The sequence below is a fragment of the Pyxicephalus adspersus genome, chromosome 4 (assembly GCF_032062135.1).
Source record: "Pyxicephalus adspersus chromosome 4, UCB_Pads_2.0, whole genome shotgun sequence".
NCBI classification, from domain to species: domain Eukaryota; kingdom Metazoa; phylum Chordata; class Amphibia; order Anura; family Pyxicephalidae; genus Pyxicephalus; species Pyxicephalus adspersus.
In genome coordinates, this window is record NC_092861.1 from 109,018,527 (window position 1) to 109,038,771 (window position 20,245).

The 20,245-nt window shown below is 36.3% G+C and overlaps 1 protein-coding gene across 1 annotated transcript in view; it reads right to left on the minus strand.

The window, feature by feature from the left end:
- Nucleotides 1-20,245, minus strand: part of UTRN (utrophin) — a 393,317-nt gene that overhangs the window by 324,041 nt on the left and 49,031 nt on the right. Inside the window, exons 3-5 of the mRNA XM_072410243.1 lie at nt 19,630-19,691; nt 9,068-9,160; nt 1,151-1,228 (exon numbers count right to left, since the gene is read on the minus strand). Of these exons, the coding sequence (XP_072266344.1) occupies nt 1,151-1,228; nt 9,068-9,160; nt 19,630-19,691 (233 nt within the window). The remainder of the gene's footprint in view (nt 1-1,150; nt 1,229-9,067; nt 9,161-19,629; nt 19,692-20,245) is intronic.

Genomic DNA, 20,245 nt, shown 5'->3' on the forward strand with positions numbered 1-20,245 from the left:
TTTGTGATGCACAAAAAAGTTTAAATGACTGATGTTTTTATGTTTATTTTAGAAAACATACTGATCCCACAAGTCTAAATGTTGCTAAATGATTTGATATTTTACTTAGTGTCTGGGAATAGGCTCAGCATGCAAGGGCAAAATGAGTATAAATAGAAAAAAAGCAAATAAAGATCTGGTTAAAATGTGAATATTCAAAATGAACTATTTTAGAGATGTGTCAGTACAGTTTTTTAAAAACAATTATCTGATGGATGTTATGGGGAGCAAGTTCAAGGACAGTATTGAGACCACTGCTGTGAAGCAGTTTGTTTGTGTGGTCTGGTGTTTGAGTTCCACCAGTACCTTCACATGTTGGGTAATGTTCCCTGCCTAACCCCAGCAGGAGCTGAAAAAACAGGTTGTATTAAACCCACAGGTGTCCTCATCCAGTTCAGACAGAGGCAAAGGCCCTGATTTATGAAAGTTCTTCAAGGCTGGAGAGAATACACTTTCAGAAATGAAGCTGGGTGATCCAGCAAACCTGGAATGGATCTGCTCCAGGATATAAAACATTTGCTAGCAAATAGCAAATTATTTTTAAAAATCAATTCCATCTTTTTTGGATCACCCAGCTTCACTTCTGAAAGTGTATTCTCTCCAGCCTTGGAGAGCTTTCATAAATCAGGCCCAAAGTCTTAGTGTAGCCAAGGTTTAACCAACAATCAAGCCAGTTAGGTATAATCAGTACCAATGAGAAGAGAAACATGGTTAAGATGTGTCTACCAGAGAGTTGCTGCACAAGCCATGGGAGTGTAACACTGTGTGTAAATAAGTAAAATATAGGTGTTCTGCTACAATGCTGCATAGGTGCAAAAGGCTTCCAGTACTCTTCCCTTTTTACATACAGGACATGATAAAGAAAGGATAGTTTTGCGCATTGGAGGGGCCATCTGACTGATATCATGGATACTGGGAAGTGAGGTGTGTGTTATGGGGAGGAGATATAGAGGAAAGAATATTCAGTGTGCTGAAGACAGGATCTAGAGGCAGAATTCTCAAAGTAGGTGTAAAAATGACACTTGGCTTTAACTTGGCTTTAAGGATTAGAAGATACAAAAAATGTTACCATGACATACGTAGCAGAAATAAGAATATTAAAAAAACTTACATTATTTTGATGTAAAATTTGGAGCACTCTGTTAACGTTATTTAAAGCATGCACCCTTGTGGATCCACGTTCTTTAGGCTAAAAAAAAAGAAAAAAATTTAAGTTAGATGCTAAAGTAACCTGCATGCTATTTTTAACCTTTGTTAGAGGGCTTAAGGATTTTAGATGATTGTAAATTACACTTGCCCACTTCCCTCCACACCTCATTTACTGTTTAGTTGCTGCCCCCTTAAAACAACAGCAGACATATAAAAACATGTGACAGAATATTGAAATGAACAGTACCATTTAACTTATACACTCAAGTAAGTGGAATAATAAACATAAGGTGTCAAAAGTGCCATCGTGTTGAGCAGTTGCACAAAGGCAAGCAGAAGGTGGCAAAAAGTGAAAAAAAAAAAGCACCAGTCACGTGATATTGCCTAATCTAAGATGATGTCATCTGTCTGCTGCAAGAACAAGGAAACATTTTATGGCCCCTTCAGATTTGTGGTAAAGGACAGCTTTGTAACACATTCTCAGGCGTGCTCCCAAAAGCTCTTATTCATTTGTATGGGACTGGTTGCAAACCACTATTGCAAAATTTGCAAAAATTTGTAATGAAGTACCTGTGTTTGGCAGTGCACACATTCACCACAAATGCAAGAGCAATGCATGCAAACATGTCAACTTGCGGGGCGGAGTGCCACTCCGGGAGGTATAGCAGCAGTGCTCCCAGGACAGGCTAACCATGGTCCCTTTTAGACTTGGACCACAAATCTGAAAGGGACCTTAAGCTGCGTACACACTTCCAATTTTTATCGTTGGAAATGAACGACGAACGAACGACGAACGATCGATTGGGCAAAAATCGTTAGTAAAAAAAAGTAACCAACGACGCCGACGAACGAGGATAGTCGTTGGAAATGAACGACCGGACCGGCGGATCGGATTGGACGACGATCATTGACCATCTATCGTGTGTACGGTCGTTCATTGATCGTCCATGGTCTGAGCATGCGCGGTGAACGAACGTTCGCTCACTTCCTGTGGTGCATGTCACTTCCTGTATCTTTCAAACGATCACATCTATCGTGTGTACAATATCTGCGAACGATCGTGTCGTTATCTGTATGTGCAGGATCGGTGCTATACGATTGTTCGCAGATATCGTGCAGGATCGTTCATCGTTCGTTTACCAACGATAATAATTGGAAGTGTGTACGTAGCTTTAGACTTTCATCCCCTGTGATCAGACATGACATAGATTGTTACTTTGTAGCAAGTTAAAACAGTGGCTGATCTGCATAAAACATTCATTCACAGACAGGAAATACACAGGAACCAGGATTTAATTGATTTTGTCATCTCTAGGCAGTATATTAGTTATTAGTTAAGCGAATAGATAATGACCCTGTGAAAAATGGCTGAACACAGACAATACCATATATCTAGGTAACAAAGCATATATTGGCATTGTCAAGGAGAGTACCGTTTCGTTAAAAGATAATAACACTTGAAAGTTTTACACTTACACATTTCTTGAATGAAGGTAATATGAAAAAAAATATATCTGATGCTCAGGCCACCCAAAAAGATATTAATATATATACGAGAATGCAAGTAATTGTTGTGCATGAAGTACAGTAATAATCATTACCAGTGGAGCCCATTTTGTAGCTAAAAGTCACTATGTTGCAGAGTATGGTGTAACTCCCACCAGAATCTTCAGCATCCCATACTAGTAACCGTTCTTAGGCTACGTACACATGTGCAATAGTTCTCATCTGATAATCAGCTCAGGGTGATATCGGACAGGGATCTTGCGTGCTCATCATCTGTCATCTGAACGGCTGTCCTGGTGGATCCACCGACAACAGACGAGGAACGATCACAATGAAAGTGAAGGTGAGAGTTCATAGCAGGGTGCTGCTCTGTCGTTCTCCCCCCTCCCCTCTTCATAGAGCAGAATGGTGCTGTATGTACAACGATCGTTCATGCATCGTGCAGTTGTTTGCCATTGGAAAGGATTGTGAAAGATCCTTTCCAAACAACAATTATTGCACGTGTTTAGCCTTAAGCCGCATACACACCTGCAATTCTTGTCGTTGGAAACGATAAGAACCGCACGATGCATGAACGAGTGCCGTACATACAGCACCATTGTGCTCTATGGAGAGGGGGAGAGCGACGGAGCTGCACCCTGCTGCGCGCTCTCCCTCTTCCCTGGAAGGACGGATCCACGGACGATGAACCACGCGGGCTGTACACACGCCAGATTCTCGCTAATAATGTAAAGCTACCTTTAAAATCCAGTGTTATGATGTAAGACAATCATACAAGTTTACAATAAGTCATTTCATTCTCCAGTAATGATGTCTTGTCAGCAGAAAGACAACACCCAGCATGCTAAAGCAGCCACTAAATTCATACATGTACGCCTACTAGACTTAAGTAAAAAGTCAGAAGCAGAAATTTCCACTTGTTATTTAACAGCTGAAACATAAATCACAAGGGTGGTACCAAAATGTTCTATCCAGCTGTGGAAATGGCCTACCTGATATATGCATTCCCATGAATGCTACATCCTCAACCCTTTCTAACTTCTAAAATGGAAAACCTTTAGGGACATTTTATCTACATTCAAGCACTTAGAAATAACTGAGAGAATACAATGCATAAAGCCGGGCCAAATATGTTGATGCAGTCATCCAAACCCTCATTTTGCAGAAAGCTCTCTCCAAGCAATGGTGCAGGAAGGGGCAGGAAATGTCTGTTAAGTAATCTGGTGTGTAGATAAATGATAAGGAAATACAGAGATTAAAGCAGCAATAAATCCATACAATACACGAAGCTGAGCCATAACAGGGGCTACAGAAACACTAGAACAATGGTGTACACTTTTATTGGCAGCCAGGTTTATGGAAGCAGATGTAGAATATTCACTTTTAACATGTATAGAATATACAGTATTACTATAAGCCATAGTATAAGTCACTTAATAATCAAGCCTCCTTGAATATTAGAACTAAAATATAATGAATCAATGCAGCTTCAATAGAATATTGTGAGAAGTTCACAATATGCAGTATGACTGCTTAAGATGGAAAGAAGGCTGGAGTTCAGCTGTAAAGCTTAACACGGACAAATAGGTAAAAACACAACTGGAACACTTAAATGTTTAGTAACTTATCTGCCAAAGGACTGGTAATTAAGTACAGACAATCCTGCGTTTTAAACACATTTTTCGTACTGCACACCCAGAAAGGTGGCACACATAGTTCTGAATTAAACAATTCATCTTTCTGGTTTAGAATTCCAGCTATCACTTCCTTGTTTCCAATCTTAGTACATGGGTCACCATCATCACCTCTGTCCAGTGAGGGGTAAAAGAGTAAACATTTCTATTTAAACCACTTTAATCTTAATGCAGTCTATGAGTTTAAACAGCAATAAAACCAGTGTTGTTTACTATTTCAATTTGCTGTGAATAGTTACAGTGAAGTGTGATTGGGTAAATACAGCAACAGAACTGAAGATGTTGATATCAGTGAAGTTAGGAGGGGGGGGGGGGCAATGTATTAGCCTCTACAGCTGAACTAAAGCTGCGTACACACGTCCAATAATTATCGTTGGAAACGACTGACGAATGACCGATTGGCCAAAAATCTTTCCAAAAAAAGTGACCAACGTCACCAACGAACGAGGATTTTCATTGGAAATTAACAAGCGGAACAGCGGATCTGATTGGCCCACGATCGTTCACTATCCATCGTGTGTACGGTCGTTCAGTGATCGTGCATGTTTCTGCAATACACTTTCTCCTTTACATGTCCCTCCCTGCATCGTTCAAACGATTGTATCTAGCGTGTGTACACTATTGGTGGAATATATTTGAACGATTGTATCGTTACAGCATGTACATAATTGTGCACAATACGATTGTTCAAGTATAATCGTGCATAATCGTTGATCGTAATCGTTTTCTAGTCGTAAGTGGTAATCGTTTGTTTTCTAACCATAATTACTGGAAGTGTGTACCTAGCTTAAAGCATACTCGTGCATATATTTCAATAGTTCTTTAGCAAATTTTACACTTTCTTTTTTTCCAGCAAAATCACAATTTCACACACTTTTCCACACTCCTACCAGATCTGTCCTTTACAGCGACCCAAAGACACTGATGATCCCTTACTTGTCTGGTAAGATCCTATTCATTCTCCCATAGGACCTGATTTATGATTGGCTGTTCGTTGACACGTAAGTGTAAGACTTTGTGGTTGAGTTGAGAATAGATATAAGACAAAGAAAAACTGTAGTTTCAAAAAAGCTAACATTTCAATATAGGGCTAAGAATAAAAATATTAAAAACCATGTGATCATTATTCCCCATACAAGATAACCCTGAATACCTAGTTTCTCTATCGTCCCTAAGTTATCACTGCAGTAAACTGAGTTTTTGTATTTTATTACAATAAAAAACCTGATTTATTTACCACTACACACAGGAGGATTATTATTTCTGTCAAAAAGCAAAAGAATGATATACAGGTAAAGTAAGTACAGATTATAATGCTGCATTACTGTACAAATATGTTTTGAGTACACATCAGTCTCATCTACATTGGTAATTCTGTTGCAAAAATTTGCAAACCTGTCCCAGTTGGCTGCCAAGGATTAAGCTACACACGTGCAATAATTGTTGTTGGAAAAAAACAATAAACGTAATCTACCATTAGGAAGTAACAGCAAATAATAGTATTTACAGAGGTATAAATGAAAATACACACACAAACTGAGTGTTCTGCTGGCCTCTGGTTTCATTCATTGTGGTGATAGCCTTTTGACCTGAAATGTATTTCCTATAATGGCAACAGGTCAAACAAAGAAATACCTCCTTATTTTTTTTTTCACATATTGTTAGTAGGTTGATTTTCACATGCAGATATATAAAGCCATTCAAGGTCCTTTCTTCACAAAAAGTTATATTTTTTCTCCTAGAAGACTTTGTAATATAAGTGTATTGTGTTTTATTTTTTCCAAATAATTTGTATTTTATATGTATAATGTATGTGTATAATGTGTTTTTGTATAGTATGGTTTTGTAATTTAGTTGTATATATAAGCAAAATTTAATAAAATTAAATTAAAAAAAAAATTAGAGAAATACCAAACATTAACGATACACATGGTATAGTAATTTGCTATATTTAAGGTTCTATTCAACAACTGAACTAGGATATGTTAGGGATATTAGGAGGAGTAAGAAGACTCACTCTAATTAAAAAATGAATCCATTTGTCCTTTACCTTGTTTGTGCTTATGTAAAGATAAAATGTAGTTGTGAATATAAATCAGATGCATATTTCTTCCAAAAAGCAAATTCTAATAAAATGTTTTGCTACTACTAATACTGCATTTGCTGCAGGTGAAGCCAAACAGCTAGATCACCTTGTTTTCCCCAGCCTGTAAATAAACAATGAATGAGCAGGACAAGACTGGCGAGTTTAGATTTAAGGCAGTGAGATGTCTAAATACTGCCCTGGGTGTGCACAAGTACTAATATTGCCACTACAAACAGGCAATGTACAGCATTCACAATTTATTGTTAACTACTGCTTGGCAGATCCTCTTTTATATTACATAAAAACTGTGTTGTATATTGGTGTGTTTCAGTGCCATCAGGGCATTTTGTCTACTAGCAAATAACTGGGGTAGGAAAGCTATAGCACTGTATTTAATTAAAATGTCAAACAGGAAGATGGTTACAGAAAGAAAGTATTTTCATTTTGACAGCTGCCTGTAAAGATGTCAGTCTTGATCTTCCCAGGGTACAATTATGCTTGTGTTTTTCTGGTTTGCTGAAGTGAAATGTACTGCAGCATATGATGCACTTACAATGAAGTTTCTATGTAAGTAATATTGCTATGTGAACTTTACATACCATTTATAATATACATTTTGCTCTCCCCATAGACTCTCCTAGACATTGTGTCTGATTTATTTTTAAAAAGGTGTGAATATTGTCACCATGATGACCAAATAATACACTGGCCAAACAATCAAAGAAATATAATTAGACATGTTAGGTATTCTTCCTTTACTGTAATAACGTGAAGAACAACGATAGCATTTTTCAGTTTACGTACCATGAAATGTGCTGTGATAAGCAGAATACAGTAATACAGTGTATATCAGCTATGTGGTGACATACATAGAATAATATTGGATACTAAATGTTCTCTAATTGTGCATCTAATAATTTACATGCAGGAAAACACTTAAAGTGGAACTAAAGTCCCACTTTAAACTTTTGCAAGTCGGGCAGGTGGTTTTTGCAGAAAAAGACAGGCAATGTCCCTTCTGCAATACCTGCTCTTACTTTCCTGTTTGCCGCTCAGCTGTCAAATTTGTCCGAGTTCAGCATGCGCTCAGCGGTGGTTGCCAGGGAAGCTCAGCAATCTTGGCTTTCCTTGTAGATGCCAGGAATTAATGAACTCCTGCATGCCAGGAATTACGTCATCCCAGCATTGCCAATCAAGACAGCCAAAATCGTCTTTGGTAATTAAAGAAGAGGGTAGATGGTGGAATGGAAGCCTGGGGTAGATGTGTGAATGGTGCAGTAAGCAGGACTTTTGGGTCACAACTTTTAAGGGCTTTTTTACTGACTTTGTCTGTGTATTTATATGGCACATTATGACTGTTACCTAGTATACTTTAGTGTATCAAAAATAAAGAACAACTGTTTAATATACTAGTCACTGTAAACCATTCTTTAAATTTTCTGAAACCAATCCTGTGAACTACAGGTGTGAAATACTATATAAAATATTATGGGCCTATACTGAATATAAATTCAGCAAACTAAAAAATCTATGATTACCACAAATGATGCTCACAATCATTTTTACAGCCTCATTCCTCTTTTTATTAGTTAACATGTAACATTAGTAATTCAGGAATGCAGAGCATTCTTACACAAATATTTTTCATATCATAGTTCACCCTGATCACATCTTTCCACAAAGGCCAATCTCATGGAAAAAAAGCACTAAAATTTCAACCAAGGTTACTGTATAAGGCCGAGGAAAATATTGTGTCTAGATTTCACTGCAGTAACAGTAATGAGAGTCAAAACATGGCAATCAATCAGGTTCAAATCAATATACACAGTTTGTTCTTAAGTGATCTGTCCTTTTCAGTACATTTATTTGCAGAATGGAATGTTATTTTGTATGAGTTTACAGATGGCATTATCAGTTTGAATCGCTCTATACACACCAGAGCCTGTATAAAACAAGTAGTCACTATGAAGTAGGACAACCTGAACAGCAGCTATTAAGTCAGAAGTCATTAACAATCACTGTGAGGTCAGCAGTCACGGAAAATTGGCAAGCATTTAGAAGACACTACAGATACACACTGATATAATGCCATTGATTTACTAAAGAAATAAAGTATATTCACCCAGCAAAGTAAATTCTCAATTCACTTTGTGGGCCTCATTTATTAAAGCTCTCCAAGGCTGGAGAGGATACACTTTCATCAGTGAAGCTGGGTGATCCAGAAAACCTGGAATGGAACAGGGATTCAAAACATTTGCAAGTCAATAGCAAGTAACTTAAAACAAAAATATTCACTGATGAAAGTGTATCCTCTCTAGCCTTGGAGAACTTTAATAAATCATGCCCAGAGTTTTTAAGTTGACTTTAATTATTCAAAAATCCCATTTGTTTTCTTTTTCTTGCATGTAATTGGGTATTGTTTGCAAACCTTTTTTTCATTTAGCTTCAAGTTATCCATTAAGCTAAGTGAAAATATTAAACATGCTGTACATTGACAAAAAAATGTCATAAATGGTTATGTTTGCAGTGTGACAGTTTTATTTATCATATGTCATTTGATAAATGCAAAACAACTTAACAATTAGTTACTAACCAGAGAGGTTCCAGTTAGGCCCTCAAGCAAATCCAATAGTTTCCTTCCATCTTTGAGGTCCGTAAAAAGATCCTTAACTGGTGCTTTTCCAGTCTGCAAAACAAGAAAAAGAAATTTCACTGACTGCACACAGTTGCACAGTTTACATGTAAGCACGCTCTTAAAAAAAGGAAATCAAATGATGACTGGTAAAAATTATCCTTAATTCTGATTATTCTTGAATGCTATGGTGTGCTCAGGCAGTGCAGCTCTCCAAAGCCAACAATGTTACCTATTTGTGTCTCCTCATTTTAAAAATGATTTAAAAAATCACAAGGTAAGAGGGCAGCAAGAGAAACTGTTCATGTGAACAAATTCTGACATTTTTTAAATAATATAATTATACTTAAAGTCAACTTGTTCCCCGAACATGCACAATTAGGTATTGAAATATTTATACAAACTGCTACAGACCTTTGTACTGCAGGGAAATTAATTTTCACACGGCAGGAACTAAAATCTAAAATTTAGCCGGCCCGCCATTTAATGTAAAAAAAATTGCAAAGGTTTCTAAGCTGTTAGAAACAGACTGAAGTATACCATCTCCTTATACCATTATCTGCGTCAGCTTCGGTTTTTATTGTATCTGCTTCTACTGTATATATTATTTCATCTTTACAATTTAATCGTACACTAGGCCATTCAATGCAACAAATGGGGCCACCATTACAATGGAAATTCTCAGGGGTGGCTGTGCGTTGCCATGATTTGTGGTTTTACGCACGGCATGCAAGTTGTAATTAAGCTTAAGTGTTGTGACCTTTGAGGATATTTGAAAATGAACAACTTAATGAATAACTAAAATATAGTTGGGAAAGGTCATGAATAGTTTTTGTTTTGAATGCTATTTATTGTTTTGTAAGAATAAGTAAATTTGTTAACAATGTGTAAATAGGCTAATGTCTATCGTGAGGATGAGTTCATTTTAAGTATTTATTTATTTAACAGCATTACAAGAAATGTAACAACAGCTCTTCACCAAAGAAATTAGAAAAAAGTATTGATAGTGCTGGCATGAAGTCAAAGCTGCATCTCTCTATGTAAATGTGCAGTACTGGAACAATTACATACCACAAGATGATACAATAGACCAAAGAAGCAGGAGTAAATCAGACCTAAACTTTTTTAACTGCGGCTTAGTGGATGATGTAAACCTAAGTTACACTGATCTGTCTGGGTTTTAGTTTTGGTAAAAGCTTCTAAACTCCCTAAACTGTCAAAAAAGTTATCTGACCCCCTCCCCCTGGCCTCTCCAAAGGCACAGCAATGAAGAGGAGGCTGCAAAGGCTCATGGGAGATTGACATCATCAAAGAGGGAAAAATCAAAGAGGGATTAATCTGACCAATCAGAGAAGTGGGAGTGTGGGTGACAACACAGATTAGGATAACATTTTCGACGAAGGTGAGAATGCAGATTAGGGTGAAAACGTGGATTAGGGAGACAACACACTCCACAGATGGAGGTGACAACACATACTAGGATAACATTGTAGATGACAGTGACAACTCATATTATGGTGACAACATAGATTATGGCAACAACGTTGATTAGGCTAACAACACGGATAAGGTGACAAGTTTTATTGGGGTGACAAAGCGGGTCACAGATGAGGATGATGGAGATGATGCTGTAAAGAGATTTCATTTGGCCGTGGGATGGGATCCCTGATCAGTGTTTTGTGGTGGTGGACCTGGTCTGTATCACTGAAGACAACACACTGACTAATTGGTAATAGAGGGGCAAGGCTTAGCAGTACAGGAGGGATGTGGGCGGAGAGGAAGGTCAGGAGTGGTTGGCTTGGCAATTTGCCACACACAAGATGGCCGCTTGCATAAATATAATAAATGTTTTATTTTTCATGGATGAAAACTGACACAGCCAGCACCACTATGGGGGTGCTTTCCAGTGAATCAAGGTGAGAATAGATATCTAACATTATGTCTGATGTTAGAGTTTAGGTCTGCTTTAAATAAAATATATCCTGAATAGACAATTTCGCTGACAGCTGGAGAAAATACAATTTTTTTTTTTTGTTACAAATGCCTCTAATCAAGAATATATTTTCTCCTTTTAAAAACAATATATTTTCTTTTATCTCCAACCACTTCAGTACTATCATTTATTTACCCAATTGTGAGTGACAGCAATTGAGGTTTAGATATAGGACTTGATAAACTAATACTGAATTTTACCTAATAATTATTAATGACACTGAAATGAATTTTCGTGGCCACTAAATTAGGTATATGTATGATGGTATTGGTTGCTAGTTTAGAGAGGCATCTTACTGACCAAGAAAAAGCATAAAAACATTGTTCTGTTACTGGTTCAATGAAGAAGAAAAAGAGAACTAAAGTGTAGAAAAGATTAACATACAAACAGTACAAAAATAGATGACAGTAATGGGAGGAAGGATTTATTTATGACTAATAAATGTTCACTAGAAATTAAGAAAAGGTATAGGGAGTTTATTTTCTGACAAAAGAGACATGCATTGGCAGGCCTGGTGGTTTTTTAAGTTTAGGTCCACTTTAAATGAGATCAAAGAGCAATCCTGTGATTGTACTAAGACATTGTTCAGTAAAAATCTGCAGGTGTTACCACTCCACTCTGCACAGTTAGGCGTTCAGGATCATTTTCAGGTAAAAGTGCCTGTTTTTTGCAGGTATTTGCAAAAGCTAATATTGGCATTTGCAACTACCTGTATAGGTATTTTAGGCATTTTAAGCCTAGTAAATAAAAATAAAATAGGCACTAAGCATTAAAAAAAGCCGAAAAACATTTTCGGCAGTTGCAAATGGCTTTTAAACACTTTTCTATTCAAGTCTATGGAAAAGCAGACATGGCAAACCGCCCTGAAGGTTGCATTGGGCATCCAGAAAACTTCATGAAAATGCTGCCGCCTCCCGCCACCTGTCAAATGAAGGATAATGAATGGACCGATTTGGTCCAATGTTAACTGTCTTTTGCAAGCACAACTGATCAAAAAAAGCTTTAAAAAACTCAAGTCTGAACAAGCCCTACCTGACTACAAACCTGCAACAGAGTAACAACTATGTTACAATAAACGATTACTGTAACTAAAACACCCATAGATAATCAAGGAAGAAGGAGATTCTGCTTGCATATGTGGACTTTTCAGGTCAAATTTATACCGCCTTGAGGCTTAATTGTAAAAGTATGGATTAAATGACCGAGTGGATAAAGGCTATGTAAATATATGAAAAAAAAATCCAATGTTTTGGTTTTGGATACACTGACAAAGTAATTCCACAATCCAAATATTCATTCGTGGCCCTTTATAGAATAACTTACATACATTATATTTCTTACCCTGTTATTATTTGAGAGAAAAGTTTAGAACTGTTATCGTGACTGAACTTTGGCTGTGCTCTTTTGTAGGTGCATGTATTGCAGTGTAAAAACTTCTTCTGTCAACCAGCCCATAGCATATCCTGTATGTAGATTTATCTTCAGTATGTTAATGATGTAAAAATAAACTTTGTCATTGTTTTCTGATAACTTTGCTTTACTAAACATTCCAGGTTTTTAAACTAATTGAAAAGACTAATTGAAAAGAACTTTTCTCAGCACTAAAATGCAAAAAAAAGGGACAAGTACTGTGCTTTAACCACCCCTTGTGACTGTAAAACCTCGTGTGCTTTAATACATTCAGTTCCCAGAATGCTCTAATGAAAAAATGTGGATATGAAACAGCTGGAGAACTGTGGGTTGCTTGGCCTATCCCATAGTCTCGCTGAAAACAAAACTCTGAAATAAAAAAAAGAAAAAAAAAACTGGCAAGGCACCACATTCCTTTCAGAGATTAAATATGAAATATATTCTTGGCTTCTATGCATTCCCATTCTTGAAACATGAAAAGTTCAACTCTTTTACCATGCCTACCTAGGATTGTTCAGTAACCATATACTGCCTGGCTAATGTCTGTGACTTTCCAAGAAACATCAAATTACATTTTACTGATATAATATAATAAATATACAATAAACCTACTTAAAGCTACCTAAACTCAGAATTTTCACTTTACATAACTTTCATAGTTTATTTTCATAGTTACTAACCCAAGAGAATCATGCAACCAGTGAAGTCAGAAATCCTAATCTGAATATTTGGTTTAGGTCAGTTATTCAGAGTTATGAATCCAAAAAAAAGTACAATAGCCAGGTAAGCTTAGGTAAGGGGAGGTCGTGAAAGCATGCACTTTTCTCTCAGTACTAGTTTCCTTAAAGCTATCAACACTTGACAACCTAGACAATAAACATGACATTTCACATGAGATATGTTTGATATCAGTGGGGTAGCTACAGAACTATGGTCCCAATGTGGAATTTGGACTTGCAACTCATTGCAACTGTACATGGGCACTTAGGGTTATCTAGCTATAGATCTGTGAGCTCCTTTACATCAGGATAGCCTCTTTACATCACAGTTCGCACCTTCACATTAAGATTTTCCTTGCTACAGACTTCCCTTTTTACATTAGAGTTCCACCTCGTCATTAGAGCTCCCTTCAAATCTGGACCATCCTTTACATCAGAGCCCCCCAACCCTTCATCAGAGTCTTCTTACCAACCAAGTCCCCCTTTCACGTCAGAGCCACCAACAGATAAAACAAGTAGCCCTTAAGTAACATCTCAAGCATCTCAGGACCCCAAAACTGGGTGAATTAGATATGCAAATACTGACTAATTAAGGGAGGACCTGTGAGAGAAGACTACTTTCTGATTAGAAATATTCTAGGCGGTTCACAGTTTGTCAATCCTATGAGAATAATGTAGTCAAATTTTCATTAATCTGTTTAGCTTTTCACTTAATAACTTGTCCAAAGAACTTGTATCCCTAAGTAAGTAATTCTCTCTAATCAATGGTTGTGGCATAAAGGGGTATATGCAAAAACGTGCAACTATAAAACATAATACATGCACACCTTTCCACATTTTCATAGCCAAAATTACTATCCAGTTATGGCTAGGGTTAAGGTTGACAGATCCACTTAAAAACCACAATGCATGATTGTTGTACTACTTCAATGTATTCTATACCTTTTGTCAATACTAACGTATTGCAGCACTTTTCAGTCTAATGGTTTGATGTCTTAAATTAAATCTGAAATTCTGGTTCCAGCCTCTTCTAAATTAAGTACCAAACGGAGACAACTTGAGAATAAACAGATTTTTAAATATAATACCGTAGGATTTCCTAGCTTACCTTGCCCATTCCTTTATATTTGTGATACTCCTAACTCACCTGCCATTTCACTTTGATCTAAAACTGTCACATGACATAGTGGTTGGATAATTTAAGTAGGAAAGTAGGAAAAGTGAGAAAGTACCCTACCTAACCTCCAGGTTCTCAGTGTTGGTGCCAACACCAAAACATCAAATAGTGAAAAAATAGGACAGAAAAAGCACTTCTTTTTGGCACTTTCCCAATATATGGTGGAATTGATGATAGTATATAAGAATGGAATTGGTCCAATCTAGGTTAGGTAATATTATTTAATATATTTTATTAAGGTTACATAAGTACCCATTTTCTGCTCAAACCAAATGTTTGGTCAATATCAATAATACAGGTAGTCCCCTGGTTACATACGAGCGAGGGACTGTAGGTTTGTTCTTAAGTTGAATATGTATGTAAGTCGGAACTGGTAAATTAGTTTAATAAATGCAATTAGGACAGATGTTTGTATCAACATATTATTGGCAGCGTAGTGTCAGTTACTTTCTAGCCCTATCAAGACCTTGCAATTATTATAAATTTTTACATAAACCTTTGATCCCTAAACATATAACTTTTTAGTACCCTTATAGAGGATTATTTAATCCATACCCATGTACGTATTCATGCATAACAAACTACAGGTACACACACTTTCCTAATTCACAACCATTAATACTCAAAAACAAGACAATTGTGCTAAACAACTCACTTTATTTTGTTATCTAAATATTTTTACTAATATTTGTATTGATTCATGATAATTACTCTATCAATAAAAGTCTCTATTAAACCATTATAATGAATGTTATTTATCTATTCTGCTAAATTAATGATCAGTTTATCACACTTTTGTTTGTATATTAACTTCAAGTATTATGACAAAATATTTCTAAATACAGCAAAGCTGTTTGGTGAAACGCGTCGGGTTAGGTGATGTTTCACTTGTATACTTATTTGCAATTCCTAAGAATTGGGAGCCTCTGTAAAGATAGTAGGTCATGTCTCCCATGAAATTGTGAATGGGAACGACCGTACTCGGTAAATTTTTTCATGACATGTAAACATGTAACTTTGTGGTGATCTTTACCCAAAGGTACTAATTATCTCAACATACAATGCCTTGGAGGGGCATGGGATTTAAACAGAGAACATCTGTATGGTAATAGTACTGCAATCATTCTAAGGAAAGGGGGTCTGACCTGATTCAGAAATACTAAGTATAGGATATAAAAAGGCCAATTAAAAAACAGACTCAAATTTTAAAGACTGTCTGAACAAAAAAAAAAGTGTAGTATAAAGCTGCTTCAAATCCTCACAATTCTAAATCCTTCTAGGAAACTACATTCTCAAAGCGGTAAATAGTAAAGCATGGATTTAGGGTAATGCAAGGACAAACCACAATCAAACTACTAATTTGTGAAGTCATCAGTTCTAGCTTAGTAATTCACTTGTGGCTACTTTCCTCTTCAACTAAATTTGTGTGAACTACCATGTAATAATGAAGGCAAGAATGATTAAATGTGGCCACAATGTTGATCAAAAGAACATGCAGCAAAAGTACTGTCCTAGCTCCCTGTAGTCTTCAGAGTTTGCAGGGTTTTTACTGTAAATTAAAAAGATATGTGCAACATCATGAAACCTCAAGGAACGAGAAAAACATTTTTTTTAATTCAAACTACTCAAATGATCAAAAAAAGCATAAAGTATGTCTATAGCTGGCATGGGTTAGTGCACTTACCTAGTGAACTAGTGTCCCCTCTTATTGCCCTTAGCACTGTTTGTTAGATAAGCTTAGTTCTTCAGTTGTCCCAGACGTAGGTAAAGTCCCTTTTTCTACTTAGGTATAGGATGAAGTGGACTAGCACATCTGCAGTATGTTTTATCATACTGGTTCTACCATTGAATCCAACAAATACTTACTAGCAAAATGCATTGCTTTTTAATGAAAGTATTCACGTATCACAACAAAGGTACTACAGATAATAGTATATATAGTATATAGTATATATAATATAGTATATATAAGTATATATAAGTATAATAGAATATATAAGTATATTCAAAATGATAAAAAATTGAAATATAAAGCCCGACTATAAACCAAATATACCGTCCCAAGGCATGAATGTGTGCTTAATGTTATATAAAATGTGAGCCCAGAAAACGTACAACTATTATGGGAACAAGGTCTGTGCTGCCAGACTCTACAGCCATGGAGGCTGCTACTATAGAAAGGTGTGGAGCAGAACAGTGAAACAACTTGGCCTTCCAATACAGAATCACTGCCAGAGGTCTAAGTAATGCATATTTTCTGCTGGGGTTGTTTCTAGAAAAAGTCAGATACTACAATACACAAGGGTCACTCTTTTAAAAAACTGGTACATAAAATAGAAACAATGGGCCTGATTCATCAAAGCTCTATTTTTCTTTTTACTACCAGATGCCCTCAGACTTTTGGGTAGACTTGCTGTGCACTTGCTCTGAGCAGGAGATACCATGTACCTGTCCCCAGCCTGTAAATGGACAGGTAAAGAGAGGAAGCTAACAATGAGCTCATCTTCACTCTGCTCACTTCTCCTATCAGCATACTACATGACAATAGATAATGACAAATGACATGACAAATCCCTTTCTCACTCTGAGCTCTGTTGTACAGGGTATGCAAGAAGCTAATCAAAGTAAACTCTGGTACACTGCTTGCATTAAAAATAATTATACATTTAACGATGCATCAGTTTGTATTTTGTACGTGCCTAGCATTCACCTTTAGGTAGTGTGAAGATATGACAGCCATGAAACTTTAAATTAACGTTGGCAATGATTGCTGCTGTTTTTTTATCCTAACAGGTTCCCTTTAACATAATTTAAAAAATCTTCATATGATTCACCTGTATTAGTAAAATGGATCACTGAAATGTAATATCAGCAGTAGACACTGAACCACTTATGGGTTGACTCTGATCCAGCTGGCTCTTACATATAGTAAATACAGGATGTTTTGCAGTATTTATTTGACTTTGGCCCTTTGACAAAAATGTCTGTGTTAGTGGAGCTGTTGTTCTTCAGAAAGAAAAGAAAAAAAAGTTTGCTATACTTCTAAAGGCTTTCCTACATGGGTTCCTAAAGGCCTACATGGTTCTAACAGCCTTAAAATAGTGGAAAACTTCAGGCTAAGTTCAGACAAACGTTACTTTTCAAGCAGTACTGATGCGGTTAAATGCATTTGGCTCCCTATAAAGGGCAATATTGTAAAAATTGTTTATTTTGTTTTTGCTTTTTTTTTTTTTTCAGGAGTTTCATTGTGATAGTGTTTGCCATACATTTGTTAATCATGTAAACATATAAAATAAATAAAAGCCAATATTTTTCTGAAGTCATAGTCACCAATTGGCCCATGGCACGCAAGAGTTTGCCACGGGTTTTGCTAATAGTATCTCATAATAATATCTCATTGCTCCTGGATCCATGTAGCACCATATGTCCAAAACTGGAAGAGAAATACTGAATATGGCAGTGGTTACTGAAAGATGCAGCATGCGGTGTGTAATAGCATTTGGTGTCTAAAGAAAAGTATTGACAGGTAGGTTACAAAGCTTAGCAAGTGGTAGAGAATATTTTAATTCACAGGGTAGCAAAGAAATAAGTAATAAAACATGCACCACAAAGACCAGACTTGGAAGCCATCTCCTGTAAACCGTACATAAAAATCTGAACAAAATGTAATATAAGTGTACATTTTGTCAGAAAACGTTGCTGAGTATAATATACATAAGTTTAGGACAAAACGTGCACAAACAACTAACTATATTTAAAAAAAAACAGCAATTTTGCTTCCTCTTAGAGAGTTTCCATTAACAAATTTGCTTTGGTATTTTAAATAGAGTTTTATCCAGCTATGCCATACATGGCTATGGAGAAGTGTTTTGCTTAGAAAGAAGTTCTACTTTTACTCCAAAACATATTTGAGTCAAGCCAATAAACTATCTTTAAGAAAAACTTCATGTTGTTTTAACAGTGTTGCTGGGTGTGGGAGCTGCATACATCATGCCAGTGGTATTCCCAGGAAATTCCTGTAACTTAGTAATGACATACTGTCACCAGTTTCTTTTACAGACCACCTGTTTGGCTGCAGACAGTTTTATTTGCAATTAATTTGCATACATACCGTAAGCACATTTAAAAAAACACAGGATATATACCTTACTTACATAGTAAAGTTTCAGAAGACACTGCAACTAGTCCTGAGCTTGTGTGGTCAGTGAGCCCTTTTTAGTAGATCATAGGCTTATAATATTATTCCATGTGGAAGCAGACCACAAAACACAAGTCAAGGTCTGTGCAATGGAGAAAAAAATAGTTCCTAATTCTTGCTGCTGCAAACATTTTTATTTGCTTATTGTTTTTTTTTTTTATTAAAAAAAATGCATACACCAAAACAAAAATAGCTCCTTTCTGTCTCCTATGCTCAAAATAACTTGGCCAGCAAGAGAACAATTTTATTTCTAACCATTCTAAGATATGCAATACATATAATAAAGATATAAAAACTGCCACTTCAAACACCAATGAATAATCCAATTTTAACAGGTGACACAAATATGTCAATGATTGTATATATTCGATCCACTTCCAGGAATAAGGCTATGTACACACGTGCAATAATTATTGTTGAACGACTAACGACCGATTGTCCGATAATCGTGACAAAAAAAAGTGTGACAGGCCAATGACGCCGATGAACGAGGAATGTCGCTGGAATTGAACGACCATCCTGGCGGATCTGATTGGGTGAAGATCGTTCGCTATCTATTGTGTGTACAGTCATTCAGTGATCGTGGATTGCTCTGTGGTACACGTCACTTCCTGCATCATTCAAACAATCGTATCTAGTGTGTATACATTATTGGTGGAATAAATTTGAACGATCGTATCGCTACAGCATGTACAGAATTGTGCACGATACGATCGTTCAAAATAATCGTGAATAATTGTTGGTCGGCTGTTAATCATTCGTTTTCTAACGACAAATATTGCACATGTGTACCTAGCCTTAATCAGTATATACATAAAAATAAACAGACACAGAAAAAGCATAATCCTTACAAAAACATACAACACACTACCAAGTGGTTTTGCCTGCTGACAAGAGTGAAAACAAATAGATGTCACATGTTTTTGGCAAGAGCAAACCAATTGGTCTAGTAGTTTGTTCAGATACAACAATTATTATTTGACTCAGACATAACTCGTACAAAAGCATACAATCAAATTTTCTTACCTTTGAAAAGCGAGCATTTATCCATTTGGTAAAGGTCTTCTTTTGCACATCATTGTGTTCATCTGAAATAAAAAGAAAGGTAGCATTAGCAATGCTTATATGTATACATTTTTATTTAAATTCAAAGACATTGAGACTGCCCATAAACCCATACTTGTCTGACCAAAAATCTATGGGCATTCTGGTATCCTTTCACCACTTACTGGTCAAAAATGAAAAAAAAAAGAAAAGATTTTACTGGAAAATGACTGGTATGTGGGAGATAAACCTAGATCCAGGGGATTCTGCTTAGTGCACCTTCAGCTGAATTATTGTGCATGGTTGTATAAATATCTTTTGTAAGATCTTTACTTGGTTGAATCTTCCTATCACCAACTCATGTCCATGCAAAGCCATAGATATTGTTAATAAAAACACTAAGCAAATGCACATGCTATTAACAAACAGGTTGTGGTTCTTTTTGTTTAAGGAGATACCCATAGACATTAACAGACATGAAATATATTCTACTCAGAGAATAGATCTCATTCAGGTAAAATAGAAGCCGCCACATGATAACTATTGATGCACACAAACAGAATCCTATAACTGCCTCTTCTATATATTTCATTAAACT